The sequence below is a fragment of the Aotus nancymaae genome, unplaced genomic scaffold (genome assembly GCF_030222135.1).
Source record: "Aotus nancymaae isolate 86718 unplaced genomic scaffold, 86718_ANA_hifiasm-v0.15.2.pri h1tg000020l, whole genome shotgun sequence".
NCBI classification, from domain to species: domain Eukaryota; kingdom Metazoa; phylum Chordata; class Mammalia; order Primates; family Aotidae; genus Aotus; species Aotus nancymaae.
The window spans coordinates 19303368-19324887 of record NW_026988432.1 but is presented as its reverse complement, the minus strand read 5'-3'; the positions used below and the strand labels follow the sequence as shown (position 1 = coordinate 19324887).

At 44.3% G+C, this 21520-nt stretch overlaps 1 protein-coding gene across 9 annotated transcripts in view; it reads left to right on the top strand.

The window, feature by feature from the left end:
* NEDD4L (NEDD4 like E3 ubiquitin protein ligase) overlaps positions 1 to 16412 on the top strand; it is a 354125-nt gene extending 337713 nt beyond the window's left edge. For all 9 annotated transcript variants that reach the window (XM_064379091.1, XM_064379096.1, XM_064379092.1 and 6 more), the window contains 7 exons: positions 3450 to 3523; positions 5629 to 5689; positions 7533 to 7592; positions 9156 to 9263; positions 10688 to 10784; positions 11568 to 11640; positions 16209 to 16412. In XM_064379091.1, the coding sequence (XP_064235161.1) occupies positions 3450 to 3523; positions 5629 to 5689; positions 7533 to 7592; positions 9156 to 9263; positions 10688 to 10784; positions 11568 to 11640; positions 16209 to 16311 (576 nt within the window). In that variant the 3' untranslated portion in view covers positions 16312 to 16412. The remainder of the gene's footprint in view (positions 1 to 3449; positions 3524 to 5628; positions 5690 to 7532; positions 7593 to 9155; positions 9264 to 10687; positions 10785 to 11567; positions 11641 to 16208) is intronic.
* Positions 16413 to 21520: the final 5108 nt, after the last annotated feature.

The following is a 21520-nucleotide window of genomic DNA, read 5'->3' as shown; positions in this document are numbered from 1 at the left end:
CTGTATCTCCTTGGTCACCTTGCAGGGTCTCTGCCTCCTCTGGGATGCTGGCCACCCTCATGTGGGGCCAGGGCACTGCCACAGCACCTGTAGGAGATGTGTGCAGTGGAGAGTGGCCCCGGTACGATGCTGCCTCAACTTTTCCCACTTAGAGCTGACAACTCCATGTCTCGGTGCCACCCGGCACTCTGTGCTGAAGATGTGCAGTCTCTCCCCTCCTTTGGTGGCAACAGCTGATGTTAAGAAGGCACAAATTTGGGGGAAAGGAGAACACAGCTGTATTAGAGCAATGGACAGGCAGGAATGGAGGCCTGCAGGGAATCTGTGTGCCCAGAGGTTAGAGTCAGATAGCCTGGGCGTGGTCCCCGCTTCTCCAACCCCCGTGGAGCCTCATGCCCAACCAGCAAGGATTCAGGGGCACTAGCTGGTGGCAGTAAGGCAGTGTGGCGGGCTGAACACCACACCTGCACCACATGAGGTGGTCTCACCATCAGCCCCCAATAGCAGTCTTGGACGCAGAATTCAAAGACTGATCATTGCTTCTCATGAAAATGTCTCCTGTAACGAACCCAAGAGGGATGCATTTCTGTACCACTGTGGGCTTGAGCCTGGAAGCACCGGGATCTGGGGGCTTGACCCCTAACCCAGTGGCTTCGAGAGCAGAACTGCAAACCCCCCTCCTCCTGTGCCCGTCCTGGGGCCCCCCTCTCACTCCCCCACAGAGAAACCCAGGGTCAGAATCAACCATGAGACTGGACAGCTGCCCACAGGACGATTTACTGCTGTGACCTCATTATTTAGCATGGGTAGTATGGGCCCATTTTTCTTTTCTTTCAAAAATTATTAGTTTATCTGATTATAAAATTTTAACCTTCATAATAAAAACAAAGCCAGTTTAATAAAAATATGTAAAATAAATAAATGTCACTTATTCCCAGTATCTCAGGAAAATTCAGGATTAAAATTTTTAGATATATCTTCCAGAATTATTCTCTGTAAGCACAAACACAGATTTTTTTTTTTTTTACAGAAGTGGAATTGTACTCTGCATACCATTTTCAAATTAATACATCACACATACCTTTTCATGTCAGTAAAATAGTCTATAACATTCTGATGACTATGCTGAATTTTATTTTGTAGACATGCCATATATTTCCAACCATGCCCCGTGTTGGTAGACGTTTAGGCTATTTCAGTATTTGCTATATAAACATGTAATTCTGTATAACCCTGGAATACTCACATATATATATGTGAGTATTATATATATATAAAATGTGAGTATTCTATATATAGGAAAAAATAAATGTATAATCTGGAATGTACATTTTCTGTACTTGACTAATTTTTTTCCCTTGATATAAACTCCAAAAGAGAAATTACTGTGGGAAGGGATATGTACTTTTAAAATTATGATGCCTATTGCCAAATTCTAATATCTTTGGAAAAAGATTGAACCAATTAGACTTCCTGTCACAGTGAAAGGGAGAACCAGTTCTCTGCACTTGGCGACACTGACTTATTTTCTCTTGCATCCTTGGGTGCTGCTTTTGGAGGAAGCAGAGTGTTTTCCTCCTTAGCCCTCCCCTCCCCACCTTGTCTGTGGCAGACCCGCTCATTCAGTAGCTCTCTGGAAATTACAGCTTTCAGGCAACACCAAGGAAGGCTCTCTGATCAAGGAAAGAGGGATGGATGAGTGCTGGAAGGAGTGTATTACAGGGATTGTGGATACTTATCTACTTCACCTCCTTCCCTTTCCCTGTTGTGGGGGAAAGGGCGGGAGGAAAGATTTGGCCTTAGCATAGCTGAGCTGTACCAAAAGGCTTCTCAATACCAACGCCTGACCTGGGATTTATTAACTTGTCATTGATGTGGATCTGATAAGAAAACTCTTACTAAAGGAACAAGGCAGTCTGGGTAGGCATAAATGGGGAAAAAAAGAAAAAGCAACCAGGGTTTATTAACACATAGAGCAAAAGATACGAATGAACACTGTCCACGCACCTCTGAAAACCAGCCACTGAACTGGCAGTGTTTTGCTGTAGAAATATCCCCACCCCACCCTCAAGTGGAAAGTTTCGCATCCTCCATCCCCGACACAGCCTGTACGGGGCAGGGGCAGATGACCCCTGGGAGAAAATGGGATGCGCTGGATGGCAGCTGGAAAGGGAAATGGAGAAGGTGAAGGATGTCAGCAAAACCAGAAACACAGCAACAGGATTAAAAGTCACATTGGGCACAGTGAAGGGTTGAATTGACTTTGCAGAAATGGAAAGCATGGTGGAAAAATAAGATCCCTTCCTGAATAAAGAGAAAAAGAGAATGTAGTGGGACTGGATGGATGATCAATATGTTTTATGTTGAAAAGCCATCTCAGTGTGAATGGGAACAAGAGCTAGTGCGTAGAGAAACTTCGTGAGAGACACAGATGCAACTGCTCAGGTCGGAGGGCTCAGGATCTCCTGGGTGCAGGTGGCAGGACCAGGGAACCCCGGAGGTGTCCCTGCCGGAGCACAGAGTTTATCACAACGTGGAACCTCCATCCCTCCTGGAGACCACACTAACACTTACTCTGGAAAACCCTCTGCCCTGGCTTGGTTTACTCTGTAATGCAACCAGCGGGCAGAGGGAACCCCATGAAAATAGTGATGTGGTTTGCTTTCAGTAGGAGAGTTGTAGGTGATATATTTTTCTACCTTTTTTTCCCCAAAATTTCTAAAATGAGAAAAAACATTTTATTTTAAAATAGGCCTCTCTCCCTTCCCTCACGCTGGTTACTGATACATATGGCATCGTAGTCAGCTAGGTCTGGGTCAGGGCACAGGAGAAAGTGCTGCCCTGATTGCAGCTGCTTTATTCATGATCATGGGAGGCGCTAAGGAAGGCAGCTTCAGGGCAGATGAGTGAGCAAGGAGAAGGCGTCCGATGCAAATAACGTCTTCAAAAACCAGATCAATCTGTCTCTTCAGCCTGGATCCTTAAGCTTCTTTCTTGTCTTTAAGTTTCTGTTTGCATTTTCTGAAAGAAATACCATGCATCCTTTTTTATGACTATAAAATGTAATTTTCAGACACAGAATGCATTAGAATTTGGATCTCTGGAGTCTTGATGGGTGTACCCTGTTCTCTGTTAAGAATAATTAGTTTCCTGATAAATGAAAAGCAGATGAAAAAAATGTTGCTCTTCATTACTGCTAATATATGAAGAATAATTAAAAGTCATAAATAACCATAAAATAGTTTGCCTTTAATGATAGCATCTTTAACTGTGTAACATTTTAGCAGTTTAAAAGCCTCATTGGACATTCTCTTGTGCACAGAGCCCATTTGTTGGGAAATATTTCTGAATACATGTTGTCTTCCTTTTATAGTGAGACATTGTTACTCAGTAATAATGTGCAAGATAACTTCGCAATGGTAATTGTTGTTTTATCTTTGTAATTACAGACGTATCAAGTGGATTTGAAGCCCAATGGGTCAGAAATAATGGTCACAAATGAAAACAAAAGGGAATATATCGAGTACGTATACACATATTTACAGTCTTTTCTTTGAATAAATTGAACAGCATGTTTGGTTACTGTCCCTTGCTGAAACACCTCATGCATTTATTATGGGCATGAGTTTATTGGTCAGTTTTCAACAATATGAGTTGTTTTTTGGCTTGGGCTAATGGGAAGTTGAATGTGGGATGGGAAGTCTGACTTACATCATGACTCCAGTGAGCTGCGCTATAAAGGAGCAGCGGAGGGAGAAAAGCTCTACGTTAGTGAGTAATATGGCAAATACTCTTTTGGAATATGTGGATATCAACTAAGATTTACAATTGCAACAGTGGACCACGCAGTCAGTGACCAGTGGGGCAAAATTAGGAATCAACAAAGTTAAAATATTTTGTCTCCCTCCCAACTTCATTTGCATAATAGAAATGTATACAAACAGTTAAAATGGATAGGAAGAATTCAGCATGTGCAACCCTAATGAATTGTGTCTGATATTTGTAGTATTCTTAATCTCAGCCTCTGTTGGTGGAGCAAAGCGTTGAGTCCTTTTGGAAGCCTGGCTGTTAAGTGATTCTAAGACATCCGTGACAGAAGTTTTTTCTCTGTTGGGCACATTACGTTTTCTTCTTTGATGTATATGTGTGCCTCACACGCATCATTCTGGAATCTTCCAAGGAAATCCCCTGGTGCAGGGGTGAGGCGAGCGCTGCAGTGTGCGGTTCCTGGCGCCTGGTTTCGTCTCTCATGGGTTTCTGCAGTGGCCTGAGTTCCTCATTTGCATTCAGTGCCCCGTTTCTACAAGCTGGGCTCCCTCCTTTCTTCTCGTTTGGAATTGGTCAGAGATCTTGAATTGTGAAGAAAAAACCTACTGTCCTTCCTAATTAGGAAGAAATGGAGCGTGTTGGAGTGTCTACTCAGAGATCCTGGCAAAGAGTGGAACTGTTACATGGCAGACTTTTTTCCTCTCTCAAGTTACAAGCTTTTTAGGCTGAATACATAGTCTAGAAATAAGATCCATCAGTTCTTACCTTGCCACATTAATTGGCACACTTGTTCTGAATCTGAACAATCTTAGCTGATGACACCCCCACAGACACCATTGTCTTCCTTCAGGAAGTAGAAACTGTTGTGGGGTTTAAAAAATATTCTAGCCCAGGGTAACCCAGGTCTCCAGTCTGAGGACTCTGGCATGTGTGGTATGTGTTGCGCATCATTCTTTGCAGTTAGTTCTTTTAGGATACAAATGTGGAGGGAGTCAGGGCCAGGCAGGGTTCCAGCTAGCTTTACTTTTAAAAGTATAATCAAAATCACCAGCTGCTCCCTGATACTCTGCTCCCCTGGTACCAGAAGAATGCTGTTGGACTGATCATTGTAGCCCAGGCGATACAGCCTGAGATGGCTGCGCAGTGGTTGTGCCGCAGGCTGGTCCTCAGGGCCGTTACCATGGTTACAGTGGTACCACCCCGAAGGTGAGAGCCCTTCATAATGATAGAATGCCTCAGATAACATCCATAGGAGATTCGCCTTGTGATAAATCATGCTGTGCGTTGATGTCACAGGGAACTTGGTTTTGGTGAACATCAGTTACATGAGGTCTCACCATTCGTCCTCTCAATTTGGGCATTAAATTTTGAGTGCAAATCATTTTGCTGATAAAGCTTGTATGTCACTGTTGAATATTAGTACATTGGATATTAGAATGAAATACTAGAAAACTAAATGCATTGTCCTGAGTGTTCTTTACAAATACATATACATACTTATATGTGAGTGTGTATACGTGTGTGTGCATATTATACACACATACCTGTGTGTTCATACCCCATGAACTTTTTTCCCTTTTCTCCATGGAATCACATTTTAAAGCAGTTCAGGCCAGCCACACCTTGATGCGGGGGAAGTTAATTACTCTTTTGAAATCTCCAGTGAGATTTTAGGTTTTTCACGGCTGTTCCAGGGAGTCTTAAAAGAAGCCATAAATAAACTAAACAGTAGGGGCACAGAGTAGACCCCCACTTCTGCTCTGCGTCATAGATGGAGGAGAAGCACTCCCAGTTGCAGGGAAAGCAGTGAGCGCTAGTGATGACGAAGGTGGTTCAGTATTGGCCTCTTTTCTCCTGCAGCTTAGTCATCCAGTGGAGATTTGTGAACAGGGTCCAGAAGCAGATGAACGCCTTCTTGGAGGTAAGCCATGCTGGCCAGGGTTCTCTGCCATGTGCCTCTGGTCCCGGGTCGTGGGAGGATTGTGCTCCTCCTTTTGCTGGTGTGGTGGAACTGATCATGCACTGAGAGACAGGGCAAGACTGGGGACACCACGGAAAGGCCAGGATCGCACAGCTCACATTGCCGGCCAGTCTCCAGCATGAGAGTATTCAGCCCCCGCACCCCATCTTACTTTCTTTTCATGCATTCTCCTGCTTGGCTTCTCTTATTTTTACATTTGTCCTGTTTTTAAAGAGGGTGTTTTACAGATCTGATCTAGAACCATTGTCTTGAAGTTTCAGACAGACCCAAGAGAAAGCTGTCTTTTGCTGCAGTGACAGATTCCAAGAAACCCAAGAGCTCAGAGCTGAATGGATAAAGCACAGTCCCTGCAGTGCCCTGCCACCCCTCCCTGGATCACTGCTACCTGGGCTTTTTTTTTTTTTTTTTTTTTTTTTTTTTTGAGACAAAGTCTCGCTTTTGTTGCCCAGGCTGGAGTGCAGTGGTGCAATCTTGGCTCACTACAGCCTCCGCCTCCCAGGTTCAAACAATTCTCCCAAGTAGCTGGGATTACAGGTGCGTACCGCCACACCAGGCCAATTTTTGTATTTTTAGTAGAGACATGGTTTTATTATGTTGGCCAGGATGGTCTTAATCTCCTGACCTCATGATCCACCCACCTTGGCCTCCCAAAGTGCTGGGATTACAGGCGTGAGCCTGGCCCTGGGCCTTTTTTTTAATCCCCTGCCCATTTTCTTTGTGGCTATGTTAATAATTCCTTGCAGATTCTTTTCTGTACAGGTACATGGAAAACACATTTTCTTAAGCTGAGTTTTTATTTTATACCCAGCCACCTCATGACAGCTTTTACCCTGTTATAGAGCAAAGCAGGCACTTCCCAGATCTAACTTTTAATATCAGGGATGCTCCCAGGTCCCTAGCAGAGGGTGAGGGATTCATCATTTTAAACAGTATTCCACTTTGACCAAAAATGAAGTTCTTTCTTGAATCTGATAGTATTAGTTACCTAAAAGATCACACAGGAAACAGCGTTGCGTCCACATGACTGATTTTCTCTGCACTGAGGCAGAGCTCTCATGGGGCAATGCCTTCCCTTCACTCAGGCACCTACGCAGGATGAGTGAGCCCCAGGCAGGACACTCAGAAACACCTCGGGGCCTTAGGGACTTAAAATGGGAGAACAGGATGGCAGGTTTCATCCTTTATTTAGATAAGAAAGCCCAGGAAGCAGATTTTTGGACCCTCTCGCAGGCTGTCCACACCTTCAGAAACATGGCTTTCGCGATGCACAGGGCCCAGCAGAGCCAGGCTTTTCCTGGATCACGCCCTAGTTAGTGGTACGCTAGGAACTGGAACATGGTTTTCTGTACACACAGTCTCTTCTGCACCCATCACCTGCCTCCCTCTGTTTCTTCTCCATACCTCCAGCACATTATTTTTAAGCGTGTCTCTTACACATCTGTGGCCTGTGCATTTTAGGACGCACTGACTCACAGCAGTGTTATAAATGGCTATTGAAATCCACCTGCCTGCAGTATCCTGTATTTTCATCAGGTTTCAAAAATTACTCCACTACTTGAATCTTCTAAATTCTATGATTTTTTTCGAAACTTTCATATTGTGACTGTGCTGTTTTTATTGGAACTATAGTTACTTGGTACTGTCCCTGACGTAGGAATCATAAGGTGTGATTATGTTTTTTTCTGGCTAACCAGAAAAGTTTGTTTTTCCTGTGAAATTTGTTTTTTTTTCCCCCGCAAGGCAATAGGTATTTAAGATTTCTTTTGTTTTTTTTTTTTTTCAGGGATTCACAGAACTGCTTCCTATTGATTTGATTAAAATTTTTGATGAAAATGAGCTGGAGGTTTGTATTATAAACATTATTTTATGTAAAGTGGATTTTTTAAAAGTATCCCTCATTACTTTACAAGTAATATTTTAACATTCTTGGATCCATAATGTCCTAAAGAGTAAGTTTAGATGAATTCTGCTACACAGAATTCTTAAGGGGTTTGTTTGCCAATGTGGGAGTAAGGAACAGCAAAAATAATCAACTGTAGTTGCCTTGCCCAGGAGAGGGCAGTTCTGGAACATGCCTCGTAAGTAGAGGCCACTGAGCAGAGCTGGGTTTGTGGCCCTGTGCACCAGGCGAGGCAGATCACCACGACACATAGAAACGAGGTTTGCAGCAGCCCTTTGGGACAGCAGCAACCTGCTTGCACTACCAGACTGGCCAAGTATCCTCTGCTTCAGCCCCATCCCCCCACACCATGGCAGCCAAGTGGGGGTCTTGGCCAGAAGGTGGCCGTAAGCATCTGCTCGGGGCCATAGAACAGACATCTCATTGAACTTGAAATGGTTTATGTTGAGCGAGGAAAAACATTAGAAGGCAACAATCTAGTAGCAGAAGGTAGTCTAATGATTGTCTAGTTCAACTTCACGCTGTTGACATAGATGAGCAACGGCCATTTTAAAGACAAAGGACTATCTCGCCCTTTTTTGTGTCAGGAGAAGCAGGAGAAGAGAGGCTGTGTCTGTTGAGACACGGTTGGTGGGACTCGGCGTGTGTCCCGTCCGCATTAGTGAGCGTTTCCCGTAGACTGGCTTCCTATACTTTCATCTCAAAATGGAAAATTCAAGATCGATATATCTAGAAATTATATACCGCAAGCCTGCCCTCTTATAGGTGGGAAACTGAGGCAGAGAGCAGCTGGGTTTTCCCAGCAAGGTTTTGACACAGTCAGGCCTAGCAACTTTATTTGCAGGCTCTGGCTTAGTTCTCTTTCCATTTCATTCTGGTACCTCTGCAGGAATATCTTCCATTCATCCACAGGAAGCCTCCCTGATGGAGAGTTGCATAGTAAGAACAGCAAACCTTAGACTAAATGCTAAATCAAAGACCCAGTTATGCCTAAGCATATGTCTGCAGTTCTTAGGCCTCTGGACAGATGAGGTGATTTGTCATCACCAGAATTGACCGACCTGGCGGAGAGACGTTCTTGCTGTCATAAGCACTAATTCTTCTGTGGGTAGGGAGATACTTTCAGATATTCGGAGGAATAACCTCCCAGGAGGAAACGCAGCCAGGGTAGTGCACAGATGCTGCTGGAGCGTGAGAAAATCCACAGGTCCCATGCGTAAGACTGGAGGGGTAGGGAGGACGACTGTGGCGTTTCTATATCCGATATGACATGCTGTGGCCTTGTGCAGGGTTAGAATTGAGCCACCCTCGTGACTGTGCTGCCTCTGTGATCTGCTGTGGCAGGTGGAGTCTGGAACAGGTGTCTGCCTTCCTCTGTGGTTACGATTAGGTAGCTTACCTTCACAGCACAGTGACCAAATGCTGGCACTGAGGACAGCCATTTCTCAGTGTGTGATCTCGCAGCTTGCACATCCTGCTTTTACATCGGGTCAATTTTCTTCCTAGTTGCTGATGTGTGGCCTCGGTGACGTGGACGTGAATGACTGGAGGCAGCATTCTATTTACAAAAACGGCTACTGCCCGAACCACCCTGTCATTCAGTGGTTCTGGAAGGTAACTCCGGGGCCCAGCCTGTCCCGTGACCTCTGTGTGGCACCCTGCCTGTGCTCTGACTTTAGGACTGATGCTGCCACTGGGGTCTGTTAGTGCTTGGACTCCTGGGGTAGGGAACAGGCAAACTGAGCCAGCAGCCCCCATGGCGGCTCTTCTGTAACTGTAGCGGACAGCTAGACTTGAATGAAGTTGGTCCCTACAAAAGCACACTGGCCTTCCTTGATCACCTTGTGAAAGTGACTTTATTTGAGGGACTGCTCCTCCAAAGTGTAAATAGAAATGGAGGGGCTTCTCAGGGCGTAAACAGCCTTCAGGGGTGGCTTTGCAAGATGTCACTTTCTGTGAAGAAGTCATTTTCTCCATTTTTAAAATACATTCCAACAAACATTTTGATCTGTATATCTTTCAGCCAAAGATAACATACTTTTGATTTATTGTCTTAGGGCCAGTGTTTGTATCCCGTTCAGCTTAGGATGGAAGTAAAATAGGAATGGGTTAGTTCAAAGGAGAGATAGTAAACTTTAAAAAAAAAAAAAGTTACCCCCAAAAAGGCTGATTATTTACTTCACCCCAAAAAAGGAATTATTTGACTTTTTCAGATTTCTTTTATTTTTATTTATTTTTTTTGTAAAGATGTGGTCTCACTATGTTGCCCAGGCTGGTTTCAAACTCTTGAACTTAAGCAATCCTCCTGCCTCAGCCCCTCAAATTACTGGGATTACAGGTGTGAGCCACCATGCCCAGCCTTTTTGTACATTTCTGAATGCCTTTTATTACTGTTTCAAATGCCAGCAGGAGTGTAGAGAGATTTAAAAAAAAAAGCAGAGTCTTCAAATCCCCGTCCAGGTCTCCCTTAGCTTGGTTTTAGATGTTTACTACAGCAGTCCGAGTGACATTACCAGTAAAGCCACCCAGATTCCTGCAATACTGCAGAAATGTAAGCTACACAGATTGTTTTAGAACCCCATCTCCGCCTCTGGTTGGTTTTGGTTTTGTTTTTTTCCATTTTATAAAATGGTATCTTCTGGGGAATGTATCTGCAATCTGAAATCCCATCCCACAACCTGGCTTCCCCTTGTGATGACACATTTTAAATACTGTGTATTTATAATTGGCTTAGGGGGAACTGGTAAGCCTCGAACACAGAAACATGAGCTCAGTGCCATCAGAGAGTTTGCTTTTTATATCATTTATTTTGGCCTGTTGGCAGAAGAAGAAAGAGACAGACGTTGTGATCACTTAGTCTCTGAGATTAGAGAGGCCAGCTAGCATTGTGGCCATAAAAAAACTACTCAGTTTTCAGAGTCAACTGTCTAGGTCTTACATTGCAATATAAATAAGATTAAGTTCCGCCTGCCTGCATGACAGCAGCATGTGCTGTGGGTCACGTGGAGGATATAATGACCCTCTGCCTCTGTTCATAGGCTGTGCTGCTCATGGACGCCGAAAAGCGGATCCGGTTACTGCAGTTTGTCACGGGGACATCGCGCGTACCTATGAATGGATTTGCCGAACTTTATGGTGAGCAGGATACCATTAGATTCAGTTACCCTCTTGTGAATTTCCAGCCAGGCATGAACTGTGGCCCAAGAACCCCGCCTCCCAGGCCTCTGCATAAGGCTAAGTTTCAGGACAGTGTGCTATGCATAGGGTGGATAGAAGTTCAATGAAAGAGCTGTTAGCTATACTTTATGTAGATAGCATATAGGTATACTTTATACAGGTATCTCTACTTTATATAGATACAATGGTGCTTCTACCTTGAGGGATTGGGAGGCAGTTTGTAAAGAGATCCATAAGGCTGCTCTTTTTTTTTCCTAGTTTAGTTTTTTTAGTAAGCCATTAAAAACTAGGTTTTGCAGGGTCATTCATATGGTTGCAAACTGATGTATAACGTCACCTCCAGTAGGCAGGATTTTTCAGTGTTTACCATAGATTTAAAAATCACTCTCTACTTTGCACACTGAAGGTCACATTTTATTCACCCTCCCACCACCAAAAAAGTTTGAAATTTAAATTTCCAGGGTCCAGCTGAGAGGCTGTAGCTGCCTGCCCTTCCACGGAACTGTCGTGTTTGTTAAACTTGGTGCAGTTCCATTCTAGAGACGATGCAGAGTCTTTCTGTGAGGTTGTGCAGACCTCTGGCTTCCCCCAACATTAAATATCAACGTTGCAGCGGAAGAGAGTGTCTCAGGCCTCACCGCTGGGGGTGTCCCTGCTCTGACAGTAGCTGGACTGCAGACCACACCATAGCTTCATTCTTCTGCCCCAGGCACTTACATTTCTTTTTCTTTTCTTGTCTAGGTTCCAATGGTCCTCAGCTGTTTACAATAGAGCAGTGGGGCAGTCCTGAGAAACTGCCCAGAGCTCACACATGGTGAGTGACAAAAACACCTGCATGTCAACAGCAGTATTTGAACTGCTTAGCTGGGTATGGTGCTGGGCTCGAGGCTAGAGAATGCTCTGTTTCCTCTCTGTAAGTAGCTTAGAGAATTAAAGGACAGTGATGTGGATGAAAATACAAACTGTACAGTAGTGCTAATAAGACGTAATGCACTTGTTATGTTGGGCAGTAAAGGGCTTAGGCCTCCCTGCCGTGGGGAATTTCTTCTCTGAGCCCAGTCCGTCTTCCCTCATTTTTCTAGGTAATGGAGCTTTCATTGTTCACCATACTTAGATAAGGCAGCTCTCAGCCTCTATAAACACATTGAGTTTTTACTCCAACCTTAAACTGGTTGAGAAGTTAGGATAAAATTTCCTGTAGAAACAACCTTTTTAAAAGACCGTCTGTGCTCATGAATAACCCGTAATTCCCTGGAATTGAGCAGTAACATGACTGTGGTCGGAGGAGGGTAAGAGGGCTGACAAGTGGCCAGGATGCCCAGGTGTGGAGCATGGCTGTCCTCGGAAGGCCCTCTCAGGAGGCACAGTGAGGCACGAGGGTGGCAGCTGTTTTCTGAAGAGTTGCGTGAAACCCAGCACAAATGCAGACTGGATGGGATCAGTTTCTTGAAGCCAGGTTCAGGGAGCTCTTGCAAACTCCAGCTCCCATGTCCCTCATGTTGGTTTTCTGCAAAGGCCTTTATTTCTTGCTCCTGAGGAAGCAGCAGGAGTGGGCCTTCTGGAAAACGGTGAGCAGTGTAGCCCTGTGTTTCTCACGCAGCGGGGGCTGCAAAGCCTGTTCCGGCCATACTGAGCTAACATAAGCAACCAAACAGTCCCTACAGGAAACGCCCTCCCTTAAACTAGAAGTACTAGCTAGGAGAGAATTCTCATGAAAATGTATTTGTGAAAACCTGACTGTGAAAAGTTTTTTGCTTCTGTTGGATGCCCCTGCCTCACCAGAAAGGTGTTTGGTGTTTTCTCCATTCATACCATTCACGTGATTCTCCGAATGGAATGAATACAGTCATTGCCGGTCAGAGCCTTGAAAGCGAGCTGACTCCAGCCTAAATCCAGAGCAGTCGTTGTGCGTGATTCTCTGCATATATTCGAGGGGAAGAATGCTTGAGTAGTTCAGAGCTTTTATCCAAACAGTATCTGAGTCAAATGCGGTTTTCTGGATTCTGGCCTCCATGTGAAAGGCACCGGCGTTGAGCCAAGCCCCAGAACTGTGGGTGGTGATGCAGAACTTAAGCTTGTGGTACTAACCGATGAATATTAGGAAAAGTGAAATTATTGGGCACAGTCGTCATCTGTGGTCAGGCACTGCTTAATCTTTATGGCAGCCTGATGAGATATGTTATTCCCCTGGGCTGTCAGGAGGCTGGCCCAAGGCTCACCTGATTCACAGCTTCCCAGATAACGGGATGTGAACTCAGTTCTACCGGAATTGAGTCTGTGCCCTTAACCACTACACCAGACACACTGCCTCTGTTAACATACCCACTTTCTTTTTAGACTTTTCCAAGGAAACCAAATTAGTGAACCAATTTCATGTTCGTTCAGCCCATGTTCCTCTGTGACTTCATGGACACATGTCTTAGTATTGAACTGTTTTTTTCCCCCCCTGCCGGAGCCTGCATGATTCTGCCACAGGTAGACCTTCCCAGATAAGACCTCTGAACTCAGTGGTTCTCAGCCTCGGCTGCATGTTGGAACCGTCTGGAGAGCTTTAAAGAAATCACTGATTTGGACTTCATTGGTCTGGTGTGTGACCTGGGCAGTGGGATTTCCAAAGCTCCCCAGATGATTCTGGGGCAGAATCATGTTGAAAATTCACAGGAAGGACAAAGATCTGCCTACAGGAAGAGAACAACCCAGCTGGCTCTTACCAGAGCTGATTTTCCTCTTTCCGTGTCATGGAAAGAAAGCAACTATATAGTTTTCCTAATGATATTCTCCCCAGACTAACTTGACCCTGACAGAGGGGACTGGCAGTTGCAGGCAGCACCAGCTAGCATGGTGAGGCTGTTCTGCTGCTTCTAAATGGCTTTCCTCTCCACCAGACCCTGACTGTATTGACATAGGAAACAGAAACTTCACTGTCTGTTTCGTGGCAAGAGTTCTGCCATAAAATTTTGCCATACATAGGTTTCATTTCTTCCATGTTTTATGATGCACAGTTAAGGTTCAAAATAAAAATCTGATTTCCTAGAAGAGCAGAAGCTGATGGATCTGGGTCTTTGTGATGAGAGTTCCTTTCATTAAGCTTTCCAGTGGTGACTATTGAGCATCTGACATTGAAAGGGCTTCATTTCATTGTTCTGTAAAAGGTCAGTACTCGGACATTTAAAATTACTCTTCATTAAGAATCACAGGCCCATCCGCCCTTTGAGACAGACTCTAAAGCAAACAAAAATCATCTTGTTCAGCCCATGCTTCTTCCGCATGAGGACGCTAAAGCCCTCTGAGGACAGTGCGCTCCTCAAGGACACCCAGCTTATTAGTGCACACGCAAGCTAGGTGCATGTGTCCTGACCTCCAAAGTGATAGGAACTCACGCTCACCAAGTACTCAGTACCTTCTGGGGATGTTGCTAAGCACTTGATGTGATTGACTCACACCATCACCACAGCGGTCCTAAGAGGTGGGTGATGTTATGACCCACTTAGGTGAAAAACACTAAGATGCTAAGCAGTGAAGCATTAAGTAGTGTGCTTCGGAACCTCCGATCTTGTGAAACCCCAGCTGAAAAGCCTGAAGCCACTTGCCATGAAAGGCTCTTTTAAATGCCATCTGTAGATGTGGAGTCCTGTCTTTATTGATAGAACAGAAAGTGAAAAGCCTCTATTTGTACTTACTCTTGGAGGAGATTCCTGGGTTTCTGAGAACCCAGTTTGAGAAGCACAGTTTTACTGTCTATGTCTTTTAGTGTTTAGTGGCTGTTAGAGAATCTGAGTGGAGCTCAGTGGGACTTATTCAACATTTAGGGGTTGTTAAAGGGCCCTCTACAGTATTTGGTTTTTTCCGTTGCTGTGACAGTGGTGAGCTTTTCGTGTATGTGCTGCGAAAGCAAGCATGTGGTGGTCAGCTTTTACAACATGAGAAGTCACTTTGCTCATTCTTGGAACCACACCTCAGTACGGTTTTAAACAGACAGTGTGAGCACTCGCGGCAGAGGCGGCACAAGTGCACCTCAGGAGCTGGGCTCTGGAGCACCCTGGGCTGTACCTGGCTCTCCTGCTTCCTGTGTGACCTAGGGCAAGTTACCTAACCTCGCTGCGTTTCATGCTCCTCTATGAAATATGGATGCAGCGTTACCTGCCTTACAAAGTGATGGCCAGGGTTCATAACACTGAGACAGGCTGATGGGCCACATGAGTACTCCATGAACATGGGCTCTTCTTACGTCATAGTGAGCTGTGGCAAGTGTGTGTGCCGTTTTCATGACAGATACACATCAGCAACTCCCCCCAACCACCAGCACGCGCATGCACACACACACACACACACACACACACTTACTCACAGAGAGGTGGAGGTTCTGTGGCTGGAGGTGCTGGCCTCGAGCCCCATATAGACAGTCAGTAAACGTTGAAGGGTGATGACACTGATAACTGTCTCTTGAGCAATTGAGCACTTGCTGTATGCCAGACCCACTGATCTGATACATTTGGCACCCTGTGTGCAGTTTCCCCATGTCACAGAAGCACAGACAGATTCAGAGAGGCGAGGTGACTTGCCCAAGGTCACACAGCTGGCAAGTGACAGAGCTGGGATTTGAACTTGATCCCATGGACAAGTAGGCTTGATGGCTGGCAGAGGCCATCCATTTGTCTAAAAACCCTCACTATCACCATGGTGATTTGCAGCCCCCACCCCCAGCTGAAGCCTTCAGATAGGTAGGGAATTTTTCTAAATGCAACATTCCATATAGCAAATGTCAATTTTGCCTGACTTTGATCAGAGGAGGTAGCTTAGCACTGGTGTTCTGGAGCCCCGGACGGCCTGGGTTCTGTGGTGGGTCCGCTGTATGACAAAGAGTGTGACCTCAGGCACCTTGCCCTGTGTCTCTGCTCCAGGAGCACCTGTGCAGAATGGAGATAAACATGACCTGCTTCATAGGGTTGTGATGAAAATAAAGTGATTTAATACAGAGAACAGCCCTTGGCTTGAGGCCTAATGTGGAGTAAGTAATAGTATTAGAGGTAGACACAGTCTTAATTTGTGTGTAACTCCAAAAGCATCAACTGTGTGTTCAAGGGTTTGGAAATCTTGCCAGTTACTTTGCTTTTTATGTTTCCCTTCCCACCAGGATTCTTCCAAAATCTGCTTCTGACTCGAGGAAAGGTTTCATGGACCATTCAAAAATGTTCTTTGTCTGTAAATTACAAGAGCTTATTTAGTGTGGATGTTTCGTAGCTAGAGTTTTGTTTTGTTTTATTTTTCCCCAGATAATCAAAATTGTTGCTAAAGGCATTTTGATTCTCTTAATCAAACACCATGCCAGATCTAGGAGGTGCTGTTGTGGCTTTTCACCTACATTTTTTGTTCCTTTTGCAGCTTTAATCGCCTTGACTTACCTCCATATGAAACCTTTGAAGATTTACGAGAGAAACTTCTCATGGCCGTGGAAAATGCTCAAGGATTTGAAGGGGTGGATTAAGCACCCTCTGCCTGGGGGGTGGTTGTTCTTCAAGCAAGTTCCGCTTGCACTTTTGCATTTGCCTAACAGACTTTTGCAGAGGCGGTGGCAGAGAGCAGCTACAGGCATGGCCCCTGGAGCCGAGCCTTCGCCATGCACTCATCCAAGTTTGGATGCGGGAACCCGGTCCCAGCTTGAGTTCCCGCATTTCCCACCACAAATTACCAACTGGTTGATGTGTACACTAATTACATTTCAGGAGGACTTATGCTATTTATGTTGTGCCTCTGCAGGCAAAGCCCTTAATAAATATTTTTCATCCTTTCTAATGACAATGAATGGAATTAATCACTCTACAGGTATAGTATTACAACTCATGTTTACTTTTTAAAATGATTTAGACCGATTTTCAGATTTCATTATGATTAAAGATGTCTCATGTACTTGGAAAAGTGAGCTTTTTTTTTTTTTTTTTTGGAATTTCACTTTCATACCAGGCTTAATGTCAATGACATTTTTATTCTTGAAGTACTCTGACACCTCCACCCTCTACTTTATTAGAATTGGAAGGCAAGTTTTTGTCTAAAAACCTTCTACAGACAAGTACTTTGAATTTCCAATATAATATTAGACATAATGATAATTTTTTCCATACTCAGAATGAAAAACTGGGTATTACATTTTTGTTTTGGGTTTTTTTTTTTTTTGTACAAATTTAGGTAATAGCAACAGGCGGAGAGAATTGTAACATAGCATGACAAATTTTGTGTTGACTTGAAAGGAATCACACCATTATTCCTTAGAAGTAATTACATATGCTCTAACACATTTGAGACAGGGTTGGACTACCATTTCTCCTCAGAGAAATTACTTAACCCTTCCTGATGCTGTACAGTCATCTTTTATTCTACTTCCTCTTTGCTGTTTGTAGTAGAGACATTTTGAATGAAACTTGGCACTGCTTGATTCAAAACTGTAGAAACCAGATCTGTTTCGTCTCCTGTTTGTATGCGTTTGCTAATGGTAGCTAAATAACCAGATTTTGTTGTAAATGCACCAATTCCGGAGGCACTTTATGTACTACATGGAGGTCATATCTGGTTTTGTTTTTATTTTTTTATCATGAACATTAAATGTGATGATGATTTCTTTTCCCTGCACACATCCTTCCGGTGCAATATCTATCAGTTGTGAATCTGGCTGCTGGTGTATAAAAACCTGGATGTAAAGCTGAGCCTACAGACCTGTCCTCACCAACTGTTCTGTGATTTCTACTCAACTACAAAGATTTATTTAATGTACACTTAATCTAACCGAGTTTTGTTACCGATGACCTGTTGCATGCTTCGATAGTATGTACTGCCTGCATTGTGTCCGTTGTGTGCTAGATTAAAAGTGAGACAGAAGACTTGACTTGACCGCTGAGCTCAGGCTGTTGAGCTGGTGGTGGCGGAGGTCTGAGGGTACCCGCACAGTTTGATTCTTTTCTACGTGTAAGTCTCTGTTGCAGAATTGTCGTACTTTATAACGACCCTGCTGTCCTTTTTAACCTGTGTTGTCCTAGACCCTGTCGGGGCAGTTAGGGGACACTAGAGATTTGATCTCATGCCAGTCATCAATAGGGCAAAACAGTTGTGGTTTGGAGAGGTCTGTTTGTTACATAAAAAGGACCTTTTGGTATAAGAAATTGCCTGTTTTTACCCAGCCCTGGGTGGCTTGTGAGAAGCCGTGGGAGGCTGTGGTTGTAATTGAGTTGTCTAAAGGGGTGCAGAGGCCTGAGGTTTCTAAAAGAAGGTAGATTTCTACAGAGCCGAGTGTTGGTTCCTTTTTATTGTTGGTTGAAAAAAGACCTAGTAGTGATCAGAAAACGTAGATGTTATGTAACTAAAAAAAAAAAAAAAAAAATCCTGCTCGTTAGTTTTGACTATTGGTGAGATACTTCCCTTACAGTTAACGTAACAAATGTCTCAGTGGCAAAAATCCCCTTTTTGTAAGCCCCCATAGTCCAGAGTCAGTTCTTTTTAAGAACCATGCCAGAGCCCGAGTTGAGCAATGTGCTTTGTCAGTTTTTGAGAGTGATCGTGTAACTGTAGAGGGAGAAATCCAATTCTAGCCTAAGAACTGGGATTCTACTGTCATCTTGTAAACTGCGTATTGAAAACCACAGGACAGTCACTAAATGCATATTAAGTATTGGAAAGTATAAGAGAAAAATCATTCTGACAGTTTCTAAGCCAGGAGCAAACAAGAATTACTGAAATCTACCCCATGAATACTTGAAAGGCAGTAATTGTGAGTGGTACCTCAGTTCATCAACCCCTTGATAAGATTAGCTTGATTTTAATGACAACCAAATATTGCTGAATGGGGGTTTAGTATTTTTTAAAAAGTAAAACAAGTTTCCCTAGTCCTCAGCAATTCTTGAAGTTTCTCTCTTTGCCTAAAATGGTCATAGCTCTTGGTTTCTCTGAATTGCAATGACCACGCCCAGCCATCTTCACAACATAGTTGCAGGTAGCGGTGAAGACAGTGTGCTGGGTAAGGAGCCGTGGCTGGGTCATTCCTTGGGCCCCAACCTGCCCGGCAAGCAGCCCTGGCAGGAAGAGGGCAGTGTTGCCTCTCCCAGAGGTCCCAGCAGCCACACTGCTCTTCAGCCTGGGCTCTCTTTAGCCTCTGTGCTCTCCCAAGCCAGAGAAATCACCTTAGTGCAGTGTCTTCAGTTGCCTGCTGAAGCTGTAGTTATTATGGGCCGCTTATATGAAGCTGGGAAGTACATGCCGGAAGTCACGCACTGCCTGTTGTGGGTCTCTTAATATCAGTTATCACGGCTGCCTGTGGGTCCCAAGGATTCCATTGCTGCCCCTCATCGACCCGGGGAAGGATTTGGAAAGTGCTGATGGGACGAACATCCCAACAGCCTGTGCTTCTCCACCGCTGGCCCCGGAGCCAGCAGCAGTGAGACATTCATTCATTGTCTGAGTTACGGCGTATTCCCAGCTTCAGTGCTCTTTTCCTTTTTGCCTGAAATGTTTACTGTAGTTTAAATGCTTCTCTGTAGCCAGTCCTCTAACAAATCACAAAAACAAACGTAAGGCACTTGGCTTTTGTTTCCAGGACCCTTCAGCAGGTGATGTCAGATATTCCCTAAATTCAGACAGTGAAGGATACAGAGGAACTTGATGTGTATTATTTCTCCTACGTAAGGACAAAGGGACAGATGATGATGATGATGATGATTTTTATTATTTTGAGATGGAATCTCTCTCTGTAGCCCAGGCTGAAGTACAGTGGCTCAATCTCAGCCCACTACAACCTCTGCCTCCCAGGTTCAAGCGATTGTGCTGCCTCAGCCTCCCCAAGTAGCTGGGATTACAGGCGCCCACCATCATGCCCGGCTAATTTTTGTATTTTTACAGATACAAAATACGGGGTTTCACCATGCTGGCCAGGCTGGTCTTCAACTCCTGGCCTCAGGTGATCCTCCTGCCTTGGCCTCCCAAAGTGCTGGGATCACAGGCATGAGCCACCATGCCCGGCCTCACAGTGACAGATTCTGAGAAACAGTGCAGAACATTTGAACCATTTTCTACGTCTCCCATCGTTTCATAGACAGTGTGCACCGCTGCTGTTATCTCGCCAGATCCACAGTGGCCCTCTCGAAAGCCAGGTCCATACACGGCAACTTTTTAATTGTTCTAACAGTTACCCATTAGCAGTCGACTCCTGTATTTCCTAAGAGTTTTGTACTCACCTCTGAAATTTAAAAATGTATACAGAGAGCCTTGGTTAATCAGTTCTGCAGCCCCTCCCCACTGTGCTAGCTCTCCTCTTCTCCTCTCTCCTCCTCACCCTGCCCCGTACCCTGTACTAAGAAGGAGGGGTGGGAGGTGCTGTCTGGCATCATTTTCTGCCTTGCCAGTAGGGGGTGCCGCTGTGCATGGTAACTGCCTGGCCTGCTCCCTTCCTGACCTTCCCCACCCCGCAGATCACACGCTACCTCTGTCATTCAGGCATTGGGGTACATCCTGATAAGTCATGTCAGAACTGCCAATTTCAGGACTGAGATATGTTTTTAAAAAACAAATTCTTATAAACTCCACTTTGTACTTTAGATTTTAAAACTGGGAAGAACATGTGATATTCTTTGGACCACTTTTTTAATTTATAGAAGCCTTAATAAACAGTGTCTGTACACTCGCATACGCACACCCCCACCGCAGATTGTTCTCCGTATGTCAGAGAAAATGCCGTAGCATTAGGACGGGAGCTTGAAGAGTGTTTTCTAGAAAAGGGTTAGCTTCCTGTTGGCATGAAATTTTCCAAGCAGACCTCTCAGTCAGTATCTATCATTTGTTAAAGATGTTCCACTCAAAGCAATGCATGTTTCAGGCGCATGTCTTTCTGTTCGTTGGTTTTCCGTGTGTAAGGAGTAGCATTGCCGTTGGTCCCTAACCTTGCGTGCACTGCATTCTCAACCTTGTACCAGTGCGTCGGAAGCCATCCTCATGACGATGACTGTGTCTGCAGGTATCTGTGTTCCTGTGTAAGCCAGTTTTCCCCTTTTACTCAGACTGATTTCACCTAGATTGTCACCGTTTCCTTCATGTTAACTTTACGTGACTTTGTTCTTCCTTTACTACTATGTATGTAATATATATGCATATATACGTGCATATGCTGTCCAAATATATTTGTATATATTTGTATAGCATTTTTACACCTTTATTGAGCAATCTGGTTTCAAAAGGGAGTGAGAGCTTAATCCCTTCTACAGTTTTCTCCAAGCTGTGACCTGTGAATTTCTACCCTCGGAGCCTGAGAAAACCCTAGGAAGGTTATGTTAATTTGCTGTCATTTCTTAATTCAGGATCTGTCATCAAATGAAACATGAAAAAACAGTGACTTTTAAGGTGAAAAGAGTGTCAAGCATTCCAAATAAATTCTCAATGTTTCGTAACTTTTTATTACAAACCCACCTCCTAATAGGAAGCCAAGTCCTATTTGATACAATGGTAAAAACCAAACTACCTTGAAGTTTTTTTAAGACAACTTATGGATAATGCTCATTTTCTCAATCAGAATAGCTTTAAAATATGGTTGAATTTGATACACACAGGAAAAGTTTTCTTTGAGAACAAATCCTTTTCGCTTTCTTTTTCTTGAGAGATCTAAAGAGAAACTGCAGATTGTTTTCCTGACAGCAAAAGACTAATGTGACAAAATGAAGTCA